Here is a 23278-nt window from a genome sequence, read left to right on the forward strand (position 1 = left end):
TTTTTTTCCTAAGAATTAATAAAAGATTCAATAGAAGTCCTAAAAATCAAAACGCGTTTCTATGGTAATATAGTCTCGTTTTCATTCTTTGATGTATTGTTATTGCTAGAATTTTAATTAACGTCACATTTTTTGCTGTTCTAAAATGTGTAAGAAGCACAAAATTTATTTAGCTCAGTGTTACGGAAAGGGTGATATAGTCTATAAAATGAATAACTTTGAATTTTGACCGTTATTTTTTACCAACATGGCAAATATAAAATCCCTCTATCCAAAAAGTTACTGATATTCTTTAAAATGAGTGCCTGAACGAATCAGATAGGTAACTCTTTTTACTTTCGTGATATAGAAAAGGAAAATAATAAAACAAGTGACAGTTCTTCCTCTTCTTGCAAAAATTAACGCGAAATGTCATAATTGACAAAAGTAAAATGTCATCAGCCTTTGACATTTCTAAATATCAGACCAATGCCGTCTCTAATAGAACAGCCTCGGAGCGATATTTATGACGTCACGCTAGTTAGATACCACGGATTAATAAATATGTTGTAGAATACACGGAAAACTTAATTATTCCTCGTATTTTTGGTTTGTATTTTAAAAATGATATAGTTTATATGAAATATACATAATATATAATAAATACAATATATATATATATATATATATATATATATATATATATATATATATATATATATATATATATATAATATATATATATAAAACTATATATATACAAATAGCTATTTATAGTAATAAATACTTTGGCAAAAAAACTATGAACCATACAAATGCAGCAAATGTTTTACAATATACAAATAATGAATAGGTGCATAAGATAATGGGTAAAATGTAAAATATATTTTAAATTTTGGGGTTTGAAAATCGATCTAATGTAACAAAAAACATTTAGTATCTACTTAGTAGATATATTATTATTTGCATTCACAAAATTTATATGTATATTTTGCAAGCATCAATGTTCGAAAAATTATATTTGCAAATAATACAATATCATAGAAAAAAAAGGATCAGCGACGGCTATGAAATAAAGATCGCTGTCATTTTATATGTAAAATTATTCTAAAATTTTTGATTTTCTTGGGTTTTAGGTTCGGGAAAAACGCTGATTAAGTTTTCATTTGGTTTTTCATTATTTTTTTTAGTTAAAAAAAAACGTCATAGCTAACGTTTATAGCCTTCATCAGTGTTGTGTCATATGAAAAAAATAGTGTCGAATATAATCCAAAAAATTACATATACGAGGAATAATTACGTTCAACATATTTATTAATCCGTAGTATCTAACTAGCGTGACGTCATAAATCTCGCTCTAAGTCTGTTCTATTAGAGACGGCATTGCATCAGCATGGCCGCAAGTTGCTAACCTAATAAAATATACTAATAAAATATACACTAGAAAAGCCCGCGGGAACTGTCAAGTTCAAAGTTATTCGTTTCACAGACTATACTAGTTATCGGAAAATGTGATACTTTGACAACAGCAAAAACTATGACGTTAATCAGAATTAATAATAACTATCTATCAAAAATACTAGAGTGGCTACAAAAAGATACAGATACATAAGGCTCAAAATGTATTCTATCCATAAAGAGTCAGACTTAAGTCTAGGTTAAGAAAGAATCAGTAACTTGAACAAAAGAATAATGTATGCAGGAGCTGCGTATGATCAGTATGACCGTAAAAAATCCCTCTTTGATCAGAGAGGCCCAACGTTCGAGATATTTACACTATTGAGAGAATTAAGCTTCAATCAGAACCTCAAAATTAGTGGAATAAATTAGTGGTTTCAATTAGCATAGAAGTTTCTTCCTCTAATTTCAATGGAAGCATTCAGAAGGTAAAACTTAGTGGTAGTTATTTTCAATTAGTAAAAAAAGTTAACAAACTTTTAACTTATTCCACTAACTATAATTTTCGATTAGGTTTAGTTTGGTTTGGAATGAACCTTGGTTGTTCTGAATGGACCTTAAAGGAAGATATCAACGTCTTGTAGAAAGTCAATGACCACAGGCCCATCCTAACATATTCATAGACGCCTGTATTAGAACTTAGTATATAATTAAATTAGCAAGATGGTGGTAGACATAATAATTTTCAATGGCATTAGAATATTTAGCTGCATGAATTCTGCTCATCTTTCCAGATAAGAACAAAAATGAAAGTGTTGAAGAAAATACCAAGTTAAATATGGACTTTAACATTTTTTATTGACTTTTTTTATCCTTTTATTAAGATCCTCAAACAATAACGTTGTTAAGTCCCTGGTCAAATGAAACACACGGATGGTTTACACTTTGCTTGCATTAGTCAGTCTTTTTTACATGTCAATGTAACTATCTAAAATCTAGTAGTAGTTGTGTCACTCATGAAACAGAAGTAAATCATGAAAAAATAAAATAAAAGATTGTCATAACAGTTTTTTTCGGTAACTTTTTTGTTGTTTTTAAGTGAACTCGACTTACCAAGACAACTATGCGTCCGTTCTCTGCTTGGGATAATAGAGTAGCTATCCTGGTACGAATTCCAGCCAAATGAGCTGATAGTTCTCTGGTTTCAAAGTCACAGCCTAGTCTCAAAACCTGTCCTTCGAGCTGGATGGCTTTGGTGGCATGTTTCTTCAGTTCGCCGGTGACAAGCTAAAATTATATAAAAAAAGTTTATTAATAACATTGATCGAAAGATTATGAATTATCCTATATCTTTTTATTTTTATCAGTAGATAAGACGTACGGTTATCAAAAATAAGGAATTATTTATTATGACACAATAATTGGCATTGACATTGACTATTGCATCATTAATCCATAGATAAATGAAACAAGTTTAGAGAGTTTAGATTGGAAAGCCCGTCAAAATTTTAGGTCGCAAAATCCCAAAAAAAATAAAAAAAAATTACGGTCGCGACCGTTGTACGCAAAGGTTGAGCGCGATCTGGCGCTGCTATAGCGGTTGCTAAGAACAACCGCAAACACAAACAGAAATAATTTTCTCTTGCCCATATCTCTTGTGAACGTCAGAATCTTCAAAAATTATAAAATCTTTCAAAATCTAAAACGCTCTCATTGAAAAATATTCCGAAATGGAAAAGTGTTTATAGCGTCCATTTCAAAGTAATTATTGCTATCTTGTGAGTTTAATATAAGTTTTATTTACTCCAACCCGTGATAATTGTGAAACAGTGGCATTAAAAACTTAAACAGCTGTGCTGTGAACTATGAACTGCAAAAACCATCGTGGATCGTGGCATAACGTCGGTTTCCAATGTTTCATAAGTATTTCATACCTGTCCTTTGTCCTATATCAAATAAACTTTCTTATATGCAACACACTGTATTTTATTTAAAAAATTAAAAGAAAATAATAAAACATTTTAATAAATAATTTTTGGCGACATAATTCCGGAAAAGGCCGAACCGCTCCGAAATTATCAAAAGCTTTGGGGAGCGACCGTTGTAAGAATAGCGCCAAATAGTATTTACATTGTCCTTATGGGCACTCTCCAATCTAAACTGGTTTCTTTTATCTATGATTCAAATGTCTTTCTGTCGTTATTTTTTTTAAATATTCCTAAAAGCGGATTGTCCGATTCCGATTGGGAAAATGTTGTTTAACCTGACTATAATTTGATGATGGAGTGGGCTCCAAAACTAAGAGCTGACACACAATTTAATATTATTTAATAAATCTGCAGTTGAATAATTATTCTTTTTCGTTTATTTAGATATTTTACATTTTGAAAATGGACTCTGAAATGAATATAACTAAACTTTTCAGACATGTCACTAAAAAGAAGCAATTTTCTATATCTACATACATTAAAGATACCTAAGTGTGCATCTTCTCTCTGTTTTTATATTAAAACTATTTTCGATTTTATATTTCCATATGGACTTTGATTCTAAAATTATACCGAGCTTTGCGCAAAACAAATATACTAACCACAGATAGGTTTATGCGTTTTCTGATGGAAATATTTATGGCATTTCAAGCACTTGCAAAATATTTCTTCGAAAATAACCGAACAGTAAATTATAAACTTCCTCGCGATGAGCGAATCCCTAAGTAATTTGCATAGATATTACAAACATAGTTTTATAACAGTGCATACCATACCATTTTATTTTCATAAATTTAACAAAAAAAACATTTTATCAACTTCTTTATCCAATTTGTAAGTTATATTTTTCAAATTTCTTTGATATTTCAAATAATTTTAGTGTTTTGCTGGTGTTAAGAATGTCAAGTTGCCACATTTATTTATTTTCTGACATTGTCATTCGTTTTGACACTTTAGTTTTGTATAACGAGCTATTGGTTTAAATGAAATATGTTGTGATACTTATTTACATTAGCTTAAAAATGTTTACTAGTAGACTTTGTAGTCGAACATTGTTCTTTTTAGAACCTCTTTTAGTGCGAAGTGTACAAAATAGCTTAATAGCCGTAAAAAACTCATCGCAACTTTATTACAGTACGTCTGTCCGTTCTGTAGCTACGGGGTATCCGTGAGAGGGGAGACGATATTCTCTCGATGTTTTTCGTAAAAAATTAGACGACGCGTCCCATCAATAAAAATTCGACAAATTTGCAAGTAGCCAATAAAATGAGTGGGCGGAGCGATTTGCGGTGACGTACTCGTCAAGTCGACGTATAAAATATATTGCTGTTTATTTAAATGTTTTTTGTCCGCATTCTTTTCATAGACACAGATCCAGCAGACGTACTGTAAAATATTTTGAACCGGAAAACGTTAGTAATGGCACTTAAGTGCTGTTAAGGCGGTGAGTTTTGTCGATGTAAATAATAACCGTTTATATACTTATAATTAATTTATTTTTGTTTTCTAAAATATTTTTATTAAAAGAAAATATGTAAAAGTGAGCAACGATATGCCGGTCAAGCTTAATCACGTGACTAAAAGTTAATTTGATATGAACTGGTAGAAGCCTCCCCAAACACAAAATCATAAAAATTTCTCTGCGAAAATGCATCATTCTCTTTTTTCGGACTTTAGAATAACTGACACTTTTCTTGTGTAGGTATTAATTTAACCTAGTAGATACTGTAATTTAAACATGAATACCGTACCGAGAAAAAAAGAAAATGAAACCAACAAATCAAACCCAAGCAATCAAAACACGCTGTAAGCTAAAAGGCGTCTGTTTACGAATTCCTAATAATTGCCAAGTACTTTTCAAATATTGCTAATATTTTATAAATAAATGAAAATGGTGGCCCGAGTAACTTGGAAGTGACAGGACATGGATTTTGAGTACTATGTGAACAAGGAAATCTTTGTTGTAGACTCTGTGATAAAGACCCTGAAACAGCAGAGCATATAACATGCCAATGCGAGGCTCTGGATCGCAAGGGACACTTTCTATTTGGGAAAGTAAGGCTAGAAATAAAATAGGCCATACAGGGCAGCAGTGTTTTCGGCATAGATGGATTCTGGATTAGATGGATAAATTAATATTGTAATTTACCTAAAGATTATAATTTTAAACTGAAACACTATGGGGATATTCTGTTTATGATACATCTAATTTGAGTAATCGAAAGTACTATAAATGTATTATAATATTTTTAGTGCATGACTAATAAACAAAAATAAGTAATTATGGTTTCGGTAATAAATATAAGTAGAGATAAGCTTTAATTAATTCGACAAATATGTGTATATTTTGTAAAAGTACATATATTACGTATTGTTTTATCAGAAAGGGACCATTAAATATAGATAAACTTATAAAACAACATACTAATAACATTATACTCATATTTACAACTCTACAACACACAAATTATTGGTTGAATTTATATTTTTATTTAGAATACAATAGTAAAATAATTACCTATCGAATGCAATTGCTTGGTAGTTTATATTCTTTAAACTCATTAAATTATAAAGAACTCGTTAAATAAAATATAAATATATTATTCTGTTACTCATTTTATTGCTGATTCGTTTAGTAATAATTTTAGTTACCAGAATAAAGTAATAAAATATTATATTGGACAATGGTACATGCATGAGCAGATTTTATTATATTCCTTGTATATAAACTCTAGGAATAGAATTTCAGTTAATATTTCTAGTATTAGAACATCAAAATAACCCATATAAAACTATTTTCTAGAAATATCGTGAAGAATAAAACAGTTAAATATCAGAATATATGTATGTTTATACTTCATATAAACAACACTGGACTGAAAATCCATGAAAACAAATTCTTAATGACTCTTTAATTAATACTCAAAGTTTCGCTTTTTTCTTTTTTATTCATTTTAATTTAGAAATTACGTCTCTTTGAAAAAATGAACGCCATTTTTAACTTTGTATACAGGGTGTCCCAAAAATAAGTGCAAGTATTTTAACTGGTAGTATAGTTCAACCCCAGAAACACGCCTATGAGGGTTTTTTTCGCGAAAACAAAAAATTTGAAAATTCGGAATTTTTTGAAAATTTTTTTGGGTTTTTATTTAAAAAACATAATTTCTTGATAATATCGCAACATAGGCAGTAGAGTAAATTTACAAGAAAGAAAATCCAGAAAAGATCCAGTGGTTCTCAAAATTTTAGCAAAAAAATCTTTTTTTTTGGAAATTTTTAAAGTAAAATAACTCCGTTATTTTGGAATTATTTGAAAAACGATAAAGAGAAAATATGTTTCTTTTATCGAGATCTACCACCACTTAAAATACTTGCACTTATTTCTGGGACACCCTGTATATGCCAACAGCTTTTCAAATAGCGCCGTTCGGTTTTGAGGATAAACTATATGTACCGTGAACAGGGGCGCAACTAGACATATACTTTTAGGGGGGCTCAAGTCTTTTGGGGAGCTTAGGTCACTATAAGATAAGATTCATGTGAGGTTAAAACCAATTTTATACGATACGCACTGGCCATCTGGGGGCGCTAAGCCCTAGGAGCTAATTTTTTTTGGAAAATTTAGAATACTAAAATGTTTTGAACATTTTTTAGCTTTTAGTTAGAAAAATATTATTTCTTGATAATATGGCAACATAGGTGGTAGATTAGATTTACAAGAAAGAAAACCCAGAAAAGATCCAGCGGTTCTCAAAATTTAAGCAAAAAATTATTTTTTTTTGAAAATTTTCAAAGTAAAATAACTCGGTTATTTTGGACCTATGTATGTGAAAAACGGTATAGAGGTCGATGAATAGTAGATATAAAGAGAAAGATATAAATAGAATAAAAATAGATGAATGGTCACAAAATAATCCTGACCTTCATCACTTGATAACTGATCCAGTACTCTGCCCTCCCGTATTCAAATTGCCAAGAGAAACGTGGACAATACCCAATCGGCTCAGAACTAATCATGGCAGAACCCGCTTCTGGATACACAAATGGGGACTAACCGACAGGCCTAACTGCGATTGCGGACATTCTGAACACACACCTTTTCATATCGCAACAGAGTGCCCATTAACAAAGGCGCAGTTCTCTTTAAATCGTCTTCATGAGGCTGACCTGGATGCTATAGAATGGATCGCAGAGCTAAATCTTGTAGTGTAAATTTATAGTTGTTCGTTTTTACTGTAACATTGTGATATGTCTCTTACACATCTGATTGTTGATTTTTGAATTGTTTATATTTTTGTATTGATTTATTTTTTTTTATTTTCTTGATATCATGTGTACTCTTGATACGCCATACGAAATATTATATAGTTTACGATCATTCACAATGTTTATAAAACACAATAATTAAAATTAATAGAATATTGCAACAGATTGCGTTAGTCAGTTGTATCCATAGAGAAAGCCTAATATTTAGCTTATAATACAATCAACTTTTGATTTCTAACCACAACTTCTCTTGACGGAAAATAATCAAAGGCTAAAATGACATTTCTCGCAAATTTTGAAGTATAACTAGTGGAAGAGTTAAAAGTTTGACAATTCTTTCTACTAATTAAAAATGCCTACCACTAATTTTGATGTTCTGAATGCTTACATTGAAATTAAAGGAACAAACTTCTACGCTAATTGAAACCACTAATTTATTCCACTAATTGCGAGGTTCTGAATGAAGTTTAACCATTAGACTAATTTCTGGTAAATTTGCTTCCATAGACTCTCAACGAGTAGCCCCTACATAAAACCAGATATAAAACATATAATTGGATAGTTAAGCATATAGTCTTCGAGATGATATTCTCAGAATTATTTCACTAAACTAAGTTTGTAGGTGTACCAAATCCTTCTGAATAAGAATCAGGTGGTTAAGTTGGTAAGCTTAACATTATAATCATTGTTCTATAAAACAAAGGCTATATATAGTATATACAGGGTTGTTCACCACATACGACACGGAGTATTGTAGCTAAACGATGAGATTTTTACAAATTGTAAGTTTTGGGTTCGATGAAGGACTATTAGAGGTACAATTTAAAAATAATTTTACAAGATACAGAGTGTCCCAAATAAGTAAAAAATATCAAAGTTGTATTTTTTTAAATGGAACACCCTGTATATTATTACATTTTTAGTTTCTACGATTAAAATAAAGGTAAATTTGATAAAGGTTTATTATACTTACACCTTACCGTTTTTGAAATATTTTCAATTTTGTGAAATTGCAGGAAAAATTTTAAAGCTTCATTTCTCCAAGGGTATCAAAGTTTTTAATACTAAATATTTACTGAAGTTTATTTACTGATCAATTATTGTGTTGCAATAATAAAAATAATACCACCTTATACAGAGTGTCTAAAAATTTATTTTAAATAATTATTAGCTTCAAACGGCAATAACTTGTTTAATTTAAATAGAACATCCTGTATATTTTACGAGAATCAGATGCACAATTTAATTGTCTATCAAATTATATTATACCATTTTTTACCTATCTCTTTAAGTTTCCGTAGAAAATGCATTTTTCTTGTAATTTAGAACTTATTTATCAATACACCCATGGACTATTGACATTAGATTATTTTTAAAGATGTACAAATTTTTAAAGAGTACAAATATTAATATTGTCGATATAATTCGTTTATTTCATTAAAAAATAAAAAAAAACTGTTTAAATATTTGTTAAAGAGGATCAGTTAATATGATTCCAGTATTCAAACAACATTAACTGACTGTTTGCTTTGATTAATAATAATTGCTCCAAATACTAAAAAACTGAATTTTGTATGGGCATTAGACAGTGTGATAAAAAGTAACACCTTAAAAATGATATTTCATTTTTTAATAAATGCTTATTTATAACTACAGAGACTTTAATTTGATAACTTATTATTATATTGATTTCTGACTCAAATCCACATTTATTTATAATAATTTAATAACGAACACAATTAAGTATGTAATTAATTAGTATATGGGCGCAAATAATGGTGTTATATTTAATTAATGGTATACTCTTTTATAAAGATTTAAATAGTTTTCTTTTTGCATACAAATGGGCTAGTAATATTATCGTTTTGCTAAAAACGATAATATTACTAGTCTGTACATTTTGTACATTTGTTGCTTTAAAAACAATCTAAAATGTCAATATTCCATGGATATATTGATAAATGAGGTCTAAATTATAAGAAAATGCATTTTCTACGAAAACTTGAAGGGATAAGTAAAAAATGGTATAATACAATTTGATAGACAATTTAATTGTGCATCTGATTCTCCTAAAATATACAGGGCATTCTATTTAAATTAAAGCAGTTATTGCCGTTTGAAGTTAATAATTATTTAAAATAAATTTTTAGACACTCTGTATAAGGTAGTATTATTTTTATTATTGCAACACAATAACTGATCAATAAATAAACTTAATAAAAAACATTAAATATTTAGTATTAAAAACATTGATACCCTTGGAGAAATGAAGATTTCAAATTTTTACTGCAATTTCACAAAATTGAAAATATTTCAAAAACGGTAAGGTTTAAGTATAATAAACCTTAATCAAATTTACCTTTATTTTAATCGTAGAAACTAAAAATGTAATAATATACAGGGTGTTCCATTTAAAAAAATACAACTTTGATATTTTTTATTTATTTGGGACACTCTGTATCTTGTAAAAATATTTTTAAATTGTAGCTCTAATAGTCCTTCAACGAACCCCAAACTTACAATTTGTAAAAATCTCATCGTTTAGCTACAATACTCCGTGTCGTATGTGGTGAACAACCCTGTATATACCACAAAAATTATATTATATAATAATAGTTTTCATGAATACTCAATGATATTTATAGAATTAAAACTGTAATAATAACTCTTATGCAAGTAGAATAAATAATCTATTTACTTAAATACATAACCGTTGAAATTACGTTCATTAGCAAAGTTAATATTAATGATATCTGATTTTAGCCTTTAGCGTGTGACTATGTTGCCATATAGTAATTATTGTTATTAATTAAGGTATAAGACACTTGATGGTTTATAAGTAAATTGTTTATATTCTTTTTTATTTTATATATTATTATTCACTACTTTGATTCAAAAAATTAATTAATATTAAATTTTAAAACGAAAATATCCAGAGTATAAATGAATAAAAGCGAGGAAACTGAAACGGAAAATATTCTGTATAACAAAATTTAGAGGAAAATACTAAATTAAAAACAGCATACGTGAACAATTAATCTCGTGACTTTTTCTCAATTATTCAATTTACACCCTTTATACAGAGTAGTCAAAAGAAAAAAGTACGAAAAACGTTGTTTCTTAAATAATATATTTTTCTCCATTTGAGGTTCTTAAATAAGCGTTAAATAACCAAGTCCAGACAGACTTTCGATACATTTGTTTTGAATACTAACGTACCCTAGCTGTTACATACCGGCCAACTTCAGCTGTAACAAGATGAGTCAACATCATACATGTCTTGCCAACCGGTTTAACGTATGTTCATTCACAATAAACCTCAACCAGCAGAGAATAACAAGTTATTTTCATAAAAAAAATATTACCTATTCAAACAATGACTTCACTTAGAATACCATCATTTTTTCTTTATTTGTACTTCTCATGTATTTAATTATTTAATAATGATTTGCTTAATTTTAGTAGAAAATAAATAAGCAGATATTTTTTCAGTATTTAAAATAAAATTAAAACTTAAGATTTAATTAATTAGGTTTTCAAGAATTCAATTTAATAAGGCAATATAATAGACTGACAGTTTGATATTGATCTAACATGGAAATATAATAAAAGGAATATTATGTGTAGCTTTGTTGTAGAGTAGGTTTTATATTTTTGATATATTTTGGAAATTCATTACAGTTGGGGGTTGGAACCTTTCAGCAGATGATTAATACTAGTTTTCAGTTTTAATACTTTTAATCATATGCTGATGATGCTAACATGGTCAGCGAAACGCGCGTTCAGTGTAAAAGTAAAAGTGTTTTAGTGTATTGTGGTGATTTAGTGTTTTATTTTGAGTCTGAAAATGCAGTATTTTTTATAATTGTCTTCCAAAGCAACAACAATAATTGCAAAGAAAACTATCCGTTAATAGAAATTGCTCAAGCTAAACTAACTAACCTAACCTCAAGCTGTTGCTAGGATATTCTCTGGGATATTCTATTGAATATTTGTATAAAACTATGTTTTTTTTTCTCAGGTAAGATTTCGACAGACGGTGACAGAAGAAAAGCAGATTACGTCCCATACCAATCTATTTATTTTACTAAAAAAAGTTTCTAATAATTTTTAAGTTAACTATGGATGGGTTTTAATATTAACCCGTCATGCGTCGGCTCTTATTGTTTTTAACCAGTTTTATTGGTTTATTTCAAAAATGACAGATCGTATTTCAATTTTATTAGTTTGACGGAACGATGAACGACAAACGGACGCCGATGCGTATGAACTCGCCTTTAGATCACTTTAGATTTTTGACGCTTGTCAAAGTCTTGCCAAATTATAGGTTATAATTTTGTGTCAACTTTTGTCAAATACCCTGCGTTTTGGAAGATGATGCATTTTGATTCGTGTTATTACGTGTGTTTTGTGTCTTTCGAAGTCAAGTAGAGGAAAAATCGAGTGAAAATTAACTGTAGACCCAGAGCCATTGCCTGGAAACTCATATGGTGAAATTTTGATAAAATAATTTAGTACTCACTAAAAACACGGTATGTCGCTAGGGGCAGGAAAAATAATTTTTAGAGGTTACTAGTTTATTTGGTTGCCTGTCCTCTGTGATATGCATATACAGGGTGTTTCCTAATTAATCTAAAAAATTAAAAATCGTTAGAAAACGGCTTAAGGCGGTCTCTTAATAAGTATATTTATTTTTTCTCGCAACCGTTTGATGAACAAGAAAACTCAAAAGATCAATTTTGTTGAAAAAGGATGGCCAGTCAAGAAAAAAAATATATTTTCTTTAAAAAGCAGTAGTGTACCATTTATGTAAAGCAAAATATCGGTTTTTTTAATTTTAACACCCTGTAGATCAGAAAGGAAGTACTTTAGACCCAATGGTTATATAAAAATTGTTTTAAGAACACATGAGGAATCACACCACAATTTTTTAGACTAATTAGAAAACACCCTGTATATTGTCAACTTGACAATGATTGTTGATAAATCAAAAAATACCTTTTCTGTGAAAATAGCTCGATTTTCGCAGGAAAAATTTTGATTTTTATTGAATTTGGGCCTGCGTCTACAAATACCGGTATGTTTTTTAATATTCTATCTAAATAAATATCTATATAAATTTTAAATATCATAGTCAGAAATAGTTTTATTATTTATTAACTGTAAATATGGTATACTTATAAGTTTTATCAAATATTGTGATTTACTTTCTACCTTGTAGTCAAAATTTATATTTAATAAACTGTAAAATATACATATTCTTATGTTTTATTAAAGTTACTCTGATATACGAATAGGTATATCAGTGTAACTTTAAAACTAAATCTTTTGAAATCAAATATAAACATAAAAAATATTTACAGCAGAAAAGGCGAAGGCGCTGGGTTAAACGTAGCCTCTACTAAGAACACGGAGGGGCGCTTTGACCCAAAATTTTACTATTAAGTTTCATATCTATCTTAATAGAAGATTATTTTCTTTTATCTATGCCCAGAGCACAGTTTATGGTTAATACTCGCTGCCCAGGCAAAAAGTCTTATACAACATTCAACAATAAAGTTACCATCAATAAAGATCGTATACCATCTCATCGTAGATAACTGCATCTCGAATATGGTAGAAGGACCATACTAAACACATACTAAAAACTGGAGTAGCTGTAAAATATCGACATCACACAATAGAAAATTAATTAAAAAAATTAAGATTAAAGTTAATTAATCAACCTTTAAGGTATAAAATTTGGTAAGTGTTATTAATAATAAAATAGTTTGTATTATTTATGTTGTTTTATTTATGTTGTTTTATTTATTCCTGAGGAATATTACAAATTTGTATTTGTACGTAAGTTATATTGATAAATATAATCATAAATGCGGGAAGTTTCATAAAGTTTGACAGTAAGAAATAGTTCTTTTTTATATTTTCTTGGTATGTGGTGTTTTGTTCTTGTTTGTTTTGTATTAACACATACCGTTTTTTATTAAATTAAATAACTCGATTACATTTTTTCAGTTTTATAAGGGTTTTATAGTACAGTTTTTTCACAATATTTTGAAGTAATTACTTGACAGTCAAATTTTAAATATAATAATTTCCTGCTATGCGTTCCAGTTGTACCAACTTATTTCTTTGTAAAATAAAATAAACTACTTTGAAATTAAAAAGACAGACACATCTATCACTGTCAAGGATCTTCTCGTTGGACAGACTATAGGTATAAAGTATAAAGCTTCATTCAGACCCTCGCAATGAGTGGAATAAGTTAGTGGTTTCAATTTTCAATTATATTTTATACTTTTTAGTTTACGATCATTCACAATATTATTATAAAATATTAATATAAAAAACAACAACACATAAACATTATTTAATAAATAACAAAAATTAAAATTAATAGAATATCCTAGCAACAGGGTTGTTATCCATAGCAACATTGTCATAGCAACATAGTCTATAGCATCCATAGCAACAGTTGTATCCATAAAGAAAGCCTAATACTTAGCTTATAAAACAATAAACTTTCGATTTATAACCCCAATTTTTCTTGACGGAAGATAACCAAAGGCCAAAATGACATTTCTCGCAAATTTTGATGAAGTATAATTAGTGGAAAAGTTAAAAGTTTGATAACTCTTTCTGCTAATTGACAATGTCTACCACTAATTGTGACGTAATGCTTACATTGATTGAAATTAAAGGAACAAATTTCTGCGCTAATTAAAGCCACTAATTGCGGGTTCTGCATGAAGCTTAATTGAAACCACTAACTAATTTATTCCACTAATTTAGAGGTTCTGAACGAAGTTTAAGCGCTTAGTATGATGACAGATAACAATACTTAGAATTATTTAACTGTCAGTCAAAGCCTGCTAGATCATTTTTGGTCATACTACATTTACATTATATATTGTACAAAAATTTAACCGGCAATGGACATATGGTAATTAAGTACTTAGTTCTACGCCTTAGTTATTATCAAATAATTAGATTTTTGTTATAAGAGAAACTTAAAGAATATATTAAAATAGGTATAAAATATAATAAAAAATGTAGCCAATTCAATCTAAGCAAATTTTAGATTAGAATTATAATCAGATTCGACTCATAAATCTTATTAAATTATAATTAAGTAATTTTAAACTAAAAAAAGATATTACAGGTAATACCTATTACCTATTACCAGGTAATACCTATTACCTAAAGTTATATTTACCACACTCTCATTATTATGCGACAAAATATATTGAATAAATTTCCAAAATTGGCACAGCTGACCTCTTTTTTGGCACTTCTTTTTTATTAATCATTTCATTATGACAGAAAAAATAGATATATTTGACAATATTACCTGGCATTAGTAGTTAAAGCAAAGCATCTAAGAATTAAAACTTCGATCACTCCGAAAAAAACTAATCGGTTAAATTGACTAAAATTGACGCAAACTCGCGCGCGACGTCTTGTTTATTTCGTTTGAGTCGCGTTTCGGCGTCCAACTGACCGGCATCGCCGGCGTCCGCTGTCGAAACTTCGCGGCCGTCGCGATGCACGCGCCGTGCAGTCGAGGCACCGAACCTAGGCTACACCGACTAGCCTCATCTTTCCTCGTCTCGAAGGACTACGTCTATCAAAAAGACTGGTTCCGGTCTAAGTAGACATGCCAATTTTTAATAAATGACGTCTAAAGATTGACCTCGCCAAAATTATCATCGATGATCATTTCCCAGCCGCCTTTGATGCCGTTTTTTTTTCGACAATCTTACGGTATAAAAATAGTAACAGCAATTTTCCTTAAGTCTCTTTAATTAAAGTAATAAAAATATATTGTACCCACTTTTAACCCACTTTAACCCGAATGGACCAAAACACATTTTTATATGTATAACTCCCGCTGTACGTTTCGCTAACCATGTTAGCATCAATGACAGATGAAAAGATTTTCAACAAATTTAAATATATCTATCCTCGTTCTTCTTAACAATCTAAAATAAGAAGACGACTACTTACAACACCACGACTATACACGCGCAACCGCTCATAGTCACATCTTTTATTAGACTGTTGTGGTGTTTTAATGAAGCGTATTGTCCTTTCGATCATAAAAATTAGTAATTTTGCACAAGTGCAACATTAAATTTATCCAGCCAGTAAATAAATATCGTAGCATCTGTTTTTTACCTCTAAATACATATGCGACATCTTTTGATAACAGAAGAAATAAAATGTAGAATTCTTACTTTACATTTTTTAGAACTTTTTACAATTTTTGTGTAACAATTTGAAAAGTATAGTAATATAGGTATATTTGGAAATTTTCTCTGGGAGCTGTCATTCTTGACATATGACCCAAACTTATGTTTTTTTAAGTGGGATACACTCTACATTATTTTTTTTAAATTTTATTTGCCTTGGTATGAGCTTTCTAATACCTATACTTCTTTTCATAAACAAGGTAAAAAATGCATTGTATTATTATACAGGGTGGTCCGGACTGTATTCCGGAAACTTCGGTAGCATGTTCTGCAGATAAAAATAAGTAAAAAACTTTGTATAAATGCATGTCCTAAAATGCTTAGTTTCGGAGATACAGAATGTAGAAGTTTCATATTTATTTCGATTTTTTCCAAATAATTTCTAAAGTAACGTCAATATTTGGATGAAAATTGGTGCCTGAGAGTTTTTTGACAAGAAAAATTTGGATTTCGATGTCAATATGACTCCTATTTGTATGGAGCGCCACCTACATGTGTTTTAATTTTTTTGAAGAGTAATAACTTTTCGTCCGTACCTGTATAAAACTACTGAGTTAAAAATAAAAACTTCCGTGATTTTTTACGTAAAAATTGTCTCTTGGTAAAAATCTCTACGCGCAACCGTTCTCAAGATATTTAGAATGGAAATAGTCAATATTATGGAATAAGTCATTATTGACAAATAAGAAACATGTTGAGTAGCTAGTTATTTGACTGAAATGATTAATTTGGAATTTTTAAATTTTTTTAACAATTTCTGTAGAACTTTAGGCACAAAAACATTTCAAATTTGTGATTTCACTCTAATAACTATTTAGTCAACATGTTTCCCTTATGTTAATGATGAGTAGTATTGATAATTTCAATTCCAAATATCTCGAGAACCATTACTCGTAGCGATTTTTATCAAGAGACTTTTTTTCCGTAAAAAACGTCGCGAATGTATATTCTTTTACTCATATGTAGGTGGAGCCCTCTACAAGTAGGAGTCATATTGACATCAAAATCAAATTTCTCATGTCAAAAAACTCTGAGGCACCAATTTTCATCCAAATAATGACGTTACTTCAGAAATTATTTGGAAAAAATCGAAATAAAAATGAAAACTCTACACCCCTCCGAAACTAAGCATTTTAGAACATACATTTATACGAACTTTTTTCAAAGTTTCCGGAATACAGTTCGGAACACCGTGTATATACAGGGTGTCCCATTTAAAAAAATAAAAACACAAGTTTAGGTTATATTTTGAAAATGACAGCTCCCCGTAAAAAAATAGTTACGCCACTGGATTCTACGTAAAAAAACTCTACGAAAGTCAGTTTTCACCTTTTCGATAAGTTATAAGGTAACCGAGATATAAAGTAAAGGGGGTCGAAAGATGCAACATTTTCAAATTCGCCCTGTATTTCAGAAAACAAGAATGCTAAGTAGTAGTAAAAAAAGTAGCGCAGTGATGGTGAAAACTGCATCTTTGTATCTCTACTCATAAACGAGAAACCCCATAAAACACGTAAAAATGGAACACCCTGTACAGTTGAATTAGGCCAGTCAAAAAATTAGAAAGCATTACAAAAATTGCAGCTATTGCAAGTCTAATAATAATAACAAACAGTAATCAATCAAATATGTACAACTGTTTTATTATTTTTTAAATTACATACATACTTCTGATAAGGTTTTCAAAAGGAATTGTAGCATGTACTAGATATCTACGTACGAGTTAGATCATCATCCCAAATTTATAGTTGCCGTAACGTGACATTGAACTCGTCAGAACGAAGACAGAGAAAACATAATAATCAACGTTCTCATTCTGTTCAAATCAAAAGGTCACGATTAGTTTAATAATAGACACTAGTCAGATTTAACGCTAATAAATAACTTAAATTTTCTCGTATATTTTTAGCCTAGAGACGCCGGTACATTAATTAATTCAATTTCATTTGTTTTGGTGTGATTTAAATTGGTAAAAATGACTCCGAACCGGCCAGACTTATGCATAGTTGACTTTTAACAATCGAGCGACTTGTTTAGTTGAATTAAGAGAAGTAGGACAGAGTCGACAAGTCCACCATAAAAAGAAGAAAATAGTTAAATGACTTTTAAACCTTATAAAGAATAACGTTTAGTTTTTTAGTCTATTTAGTCTTTGTAAACAAGATGGTCAAAAGTTTATTTATTTTTAAATTTATATTGGTCATTTAATCACGGTTTTATATAGCAATAATGTCACGTATAAAACAAAAAATAAATCAAAGTCTAATCTATTGATATATATGTATAACACAATTAAAAAGGTATAATTTAAGAATGTACTGCCTACTAAAATAAGAGCAAATTATGCAATATGAGGAAATAATTAAAATTTCGTCATCTTCAAATATATAAATATACCGACTAATTTATTTTAATAGATTTTCTTTGCCAAAATGTGTGTTCTTTTTTCGTGAAGACATTTTTAAACATGCCAGTACAGCCTGTTTACTGGACAGCCAGTCGATGTACTATCATTTACATGGAACTCAGCGTACCTACGTATATTCGATACCAACCAAACTTTTAGTTATGTAATCGAGGGCGCGATTTTTATATTCATTGTTGCCAACCATGGATATATTCGGTGTCGGACTGACTAACTGAAATTTAAATTTCGCGCTAGGGATTCAGGTGGTAGCTCTGCTTTAAAAAATGCCGCATTTATATATTTTTTTCCTGACATTGTCATTCGTTTTGACACTTTAGTTTTGTATTACGAGTTTAAATTTATTATGGTATAAATGAATTATGTTGTGATACTTTAAATTTAAAAATTTTTACTAGCAGACCTTGCAGTCAAACGTTGTTCTTTTTAGCACCTCTTTCAGTGCGAAATGTACAAGATAGCTTAATAGCCGTAAAAAACTTTTTTTCTTCCCAAGTAGAAACCAACTTAAAGCATAATTCAAGAACCTGGAAAACTCCATCCGTAACCTGGAACTCGAAGAAATTTGAAGACACTCGAAGAAATTTCTCAGGATATCTTACGACCGAGAAAAATCTAAGATCCGATGATCTGTCCGATGCCTAACTTCCACGTCTTCCGATCGTTCCATTGTTTAGATTTCTGGCACTCATTGCTCTTGTGACACCCTCCTTCCAAGTCTTCTTAGGTCTTCCACGTTTTCTTCGATGTTGGGGTATCCATTGCATAATTTGTTTTGGAAGTCGTGTGTCATCCATCCTCTGGACATGTCCGTACCACATAAGTTGTTGGCGTTCGATGTCGGTTGCCAAAGATCCCTCTATTCCTATCCTCTGTTGGATTTCTTCGTTTCGGCCTCTATGTCTTCGAGAAATTCCTGAAAAAAGGTTCTTCTATAGGCATCCATTTCTAACGCTTCCAGTTTTTTTTCGGTTGGCTTCCGTTATTCGCCAAGTCTCTACACCATAAAGTAGACTGCTTTTTACCAGGGTCTCGTATATATTGATCTTCCGTTTCTTCCCTATTTCATTACTCCAAAATACACCATTCAGACAGCCAATTGTTCTTCTAGCTTGTGATATTCGTTTTTTAATTTCTTTGTCATCTTTAGCTGTTGTATCAAATATCACTCCTAGATAGGTGTAGTCATTGCAGGCTTCTATCTCTTCATTTTCTAGATGTACGCTAGATAGTTCTGCACCAATAGGTAGATATTTAGTTTTTCCTGTATTTATTTCCAAACCCCATCGTTGATATTCCTCTTGTAGTTTCCTTGTCATGTACTCCAAATCATCTTTATCGTTGGCCATAAGAACTTGATCATCTGCGAACTGCAGGGTATATAGACAGGTATCGCCCAGATTAATGCCCATTCCATTACATTTCTCTTCCATTGTCTCAAGGCCTTTGCTACATATATTTTAAATAATGTGGGAGAAACACAGCATCCTTGTCGTAGACCTTTATTGACAAAGAATCTTCCAGATAATGTGTTGCCTATTTTAATTTGTGATGTCGATTCTTCGTACAAGTTTTTCAGAGCTCTAATTAAGGTGTAGTTAATGTTGGTGTCCTGTAGTACCTTGAATAGTCTGTTAACTGGAACGGTATCATATGCTTTGTGAAGGTCAATAAACATGAGGTGTGTCTCCTGATCAATACTACTTTTTCTCTATTAGTTGTTTCAGACAGAAAATATTATCGGTACAGGTTCTCCCAGTCCGAAAACCAGATTGTTCCTCCTCTTCTTGTTGTTGGTATTCCTGTTCTATTAAATCTCTAAGGATCCGTCCGTATAATCGACTTAGGGTACTTGTTACTGATATACCTCTATAGTTGGAGCACACTTGTTTATTTCCCTTTTTGTGGATTGAGGATATATAGGCGATTTTCCACTCTTTTGGTATTGGGGCGCCGCGCCGTTCAAGAATCTATTTATACACCAGGTTAAGGCTTTAAATAGTTTTTCTGTTCCACATTTAAACAATTCACCTGGAATATTCTCCGGTCCCGGGGCTCTGTTATTTTTCAATGCTGCCACTGCCTTTTTCGTTTGCGGTATGTCAATGTTAATAACTTATCCGGAAATATTTATCTCTGTGGGTGATATTGTGGCGTATTCCTGCCTATTTTCCGTTAAGAGTTCTTCGTAGTATTCCTTCCATTTATTCATTGGTATTAATTGTAGCTTGGCCGTCTGTTTTTCTGAGGTTTTGACTTGGTTTATGAACTTCCACGACTCGGCACACTTCCTTCCCCCCAGAACATTATCTCCTCAATAAATACCTCAGTAGATTGAAGCTAAGAAACAACGGCGAATGTAGATTCTATAGGGAAAATGGGAAAACCCCAGAACACCTCATCATAGAGTGCGCCAAGACCACAACGATTAGTGCCAGCATCAACTTTGGTACGACTGATATCGGAAATGAAGAACTAACCCCTGTAAAACTGTCTCAGTTACTGGATTTTGTCAAAGCTCTGTGATGAGTTGGACAGACAGTAAATACCTGTAGGTATTTTTAATGTTTAAAATGCGGTTGAAAAAAGTTAGTTTATCAGAGAGTCTATTAAAAAGATTAGAAAAAAATATGTCTTGCATTTAGGCCGAGCTATGTAGTTTAAACTATAGAAAATAGCTAAAATAGCTAAACTATAGCTACAGAAAGAAAATCAGAAAACCATAAATATAAGTTGATGATGATTTTCAACCTTTTTTGTAATATATAGTAATTTTTGGTTATTGGGTCTTTAGGTTCTATTTCTTTTAATTAAAACAAGTTAATTATTGACGTTTTGCCAATTTATTTTTGGCATCTTCAGAAAAAAGTCGCAAATTTTTAAAATACGATGTAGGTGCGTACTTACTTTACTGTATGTATTAGTTTATAAGTGTTTTGTTTTTTAATATAAGGATTTAATGACTTTTACCATAGAAATAACGCAAATAAATATTTCTGAAGATGCCAAAAATATATTGGCGAAACGTCAATAATTAATTTGTTTTAATTAAAAGAAATAGAACCTAAAGACCCAATAACCAAAAATAATTACTACATAAATATAAGTTAAAAACATAGATGAGGACAGGAAACTGACAGTTGGAGAAGTATTTTTAAAGTAAATTGAACATAGTAAATGTGCAATATTAAATATTTTGGCACCAAGCTATCGTTACGTAACATCAAATAAGCGCCTCTGGTAAATACATCGACTCAAAATATTCGACCCCAAAAGTTCAAAAATAAACTACCGAAAGTTGACTTACTCCGACAAAATAGTTAACAAATAATACAGGACGAGTCTTAAATAAGAGCAAATATTTTTAGGAGTGGCATATTTCGACCCCCGATTTTTTTTAAAAACCCTAATTTCTTGATAATATGGCCACATATGTAGTAAATTAAATTTACAAAAAAGAAAACCCAGTTACAAGGTTCTCAAAATTTAAGCAAAAAACGTTTTTTTTCGAAATTTTCAAAGTAAAATAACTCGTTATTTTGAACTTATTTGAAAAACAATAAAGAAAAATTATGTTTTGATTTATCGAGATCTACCAGCCCTGAAAATATTTGCACATATTTAGACTCACCCTGTATATGAAAAATAGTTATTTTAACGCATGATGAGACACATAATTGAATAAAAAAGATCAAACAATAAAAATAAGAACAACCACAGGGTGGTTAAAAATAGAAATAACATAAGATTTTTTTCCTTTAATGTCATATCCTAAATTAGAACCTGATGTCATCGGTACATTTCTTGTATTAGCGCTTTATACATAGTGTCTCAAACATCAATAGAGTATTTTAAAAATAGATTCTTAAAAACTTAAAAATAAACCCGCAAAATATAAATTATAATGTAACATGATTGAATGAAGAAGATCATCAATGAAAATAGCACAACAGGGTGGCCTAATAATAGAAATAGCATAAAAATTTCCTTCAATGTCATCTCTTAAATTAGATCCTGATGTCATCATGTATTATTGAATTAACGCTTTACACAGGGTGTATAAAATATTAATGTAATATTTAAATATACATGGTGTTTCAAAAAACAAGGGAGATCTCTCGTGGGGAGATTCCTCGCGTAAAAATGAAAGATTTATTTTTCATATCAACATAGGTCCGATTCTGCTTTGTTTCGTAACTACAGGGTGTTAAAGTCTTAATATTATTTCGATTTATTATAATTTTCTTCCAAGTACTTTTAGCGTTTCGAATGAAATTTTAGGGTAAAAGTTACTGTAAATGGGACATATATTAAAGCTACAAAATCGTGTCGACATATTCACGAGGGACGTGCCTATAGGTTATCACTGGAATATTTTTTCTAAAAAAAGCATGTACGTCACCGACTTTTTCCCTTTTTAGCGAAATAGTGTAAGCAGTTTAATGCCGATTAAAAGTTGTCTTCTATAAAGACTTTAACACCCTGTAGTTACGAAACAAAGCAGAATCGGAACTATGTTAATATATGAAAAATAAATCTTATTTTTGCACAAGGAATCTCCCCACGAGAGATGGCAAATGTTTTGTGAAATACCCTGTATAAGTAACATAACAGGGTATTAATTCTTACAATAGATTGTGATGCGTTTATTCTTGTACGTGTGTTGTACAAGGTGTTACAAACTTCACTCGTTATAAGAAAAAGGTTTGCTCATTCCTATATCAGGCGGTTTGAAAAAATAAAAATATAATTTTCGAAACTTACCTCTAAAGCATCTAACATTTCAGTAAATCCTTCCAGGGGTAAATTTTCTATTGATATTTCGGTGAAAGTCAAAGATTTTTGCAGTCTATTCACATCATCTTCAAGTTCCTACAAAATTGATTAGAATAAGATTATGTTTATAAACTATAGATGTTAGACTTATAAAATCAACAACACAATTTTCTAAATTCAAATGCGGGTACTTA

The 23278-nt window shown here is 30.3% G+C and overlaps 1 protein-coding gene across 1 annotated transcript in view; it reads right to left on the bottom strand.

Moving 5' to 3' along the window:
• LOC115888530 overlaps positions 1-23278 on the bottom strand; it is a 239032-nt gene that overhangs the window by 56016 nt on the left and 159738 nt on the right. The window contains 2 exon segments of the mRNA XM_030908278.1: positions 2491-2664; positions 23073-23180. Coding sequence (XP_030764138.1) covers positions 2491-2664; positions 23073-23180 — 282 coding nt within the window.

This window comes from Sitophilus oryzae, unplaced genomic scaffold, assembly GCF_002938485.1.
Source record: "Sitophilus oryzae breed Bouriz unplaced genomic scaffold, Soryzae_2.0 scaffold_801_pilon_pilon, whole genome shotgun sequence".
NCBI lineage: Eukaryota > Metazoa > Arthropoda > Insecta > Coleoptera > Curculionidae > Sitophilus > Sitophilus oryzae.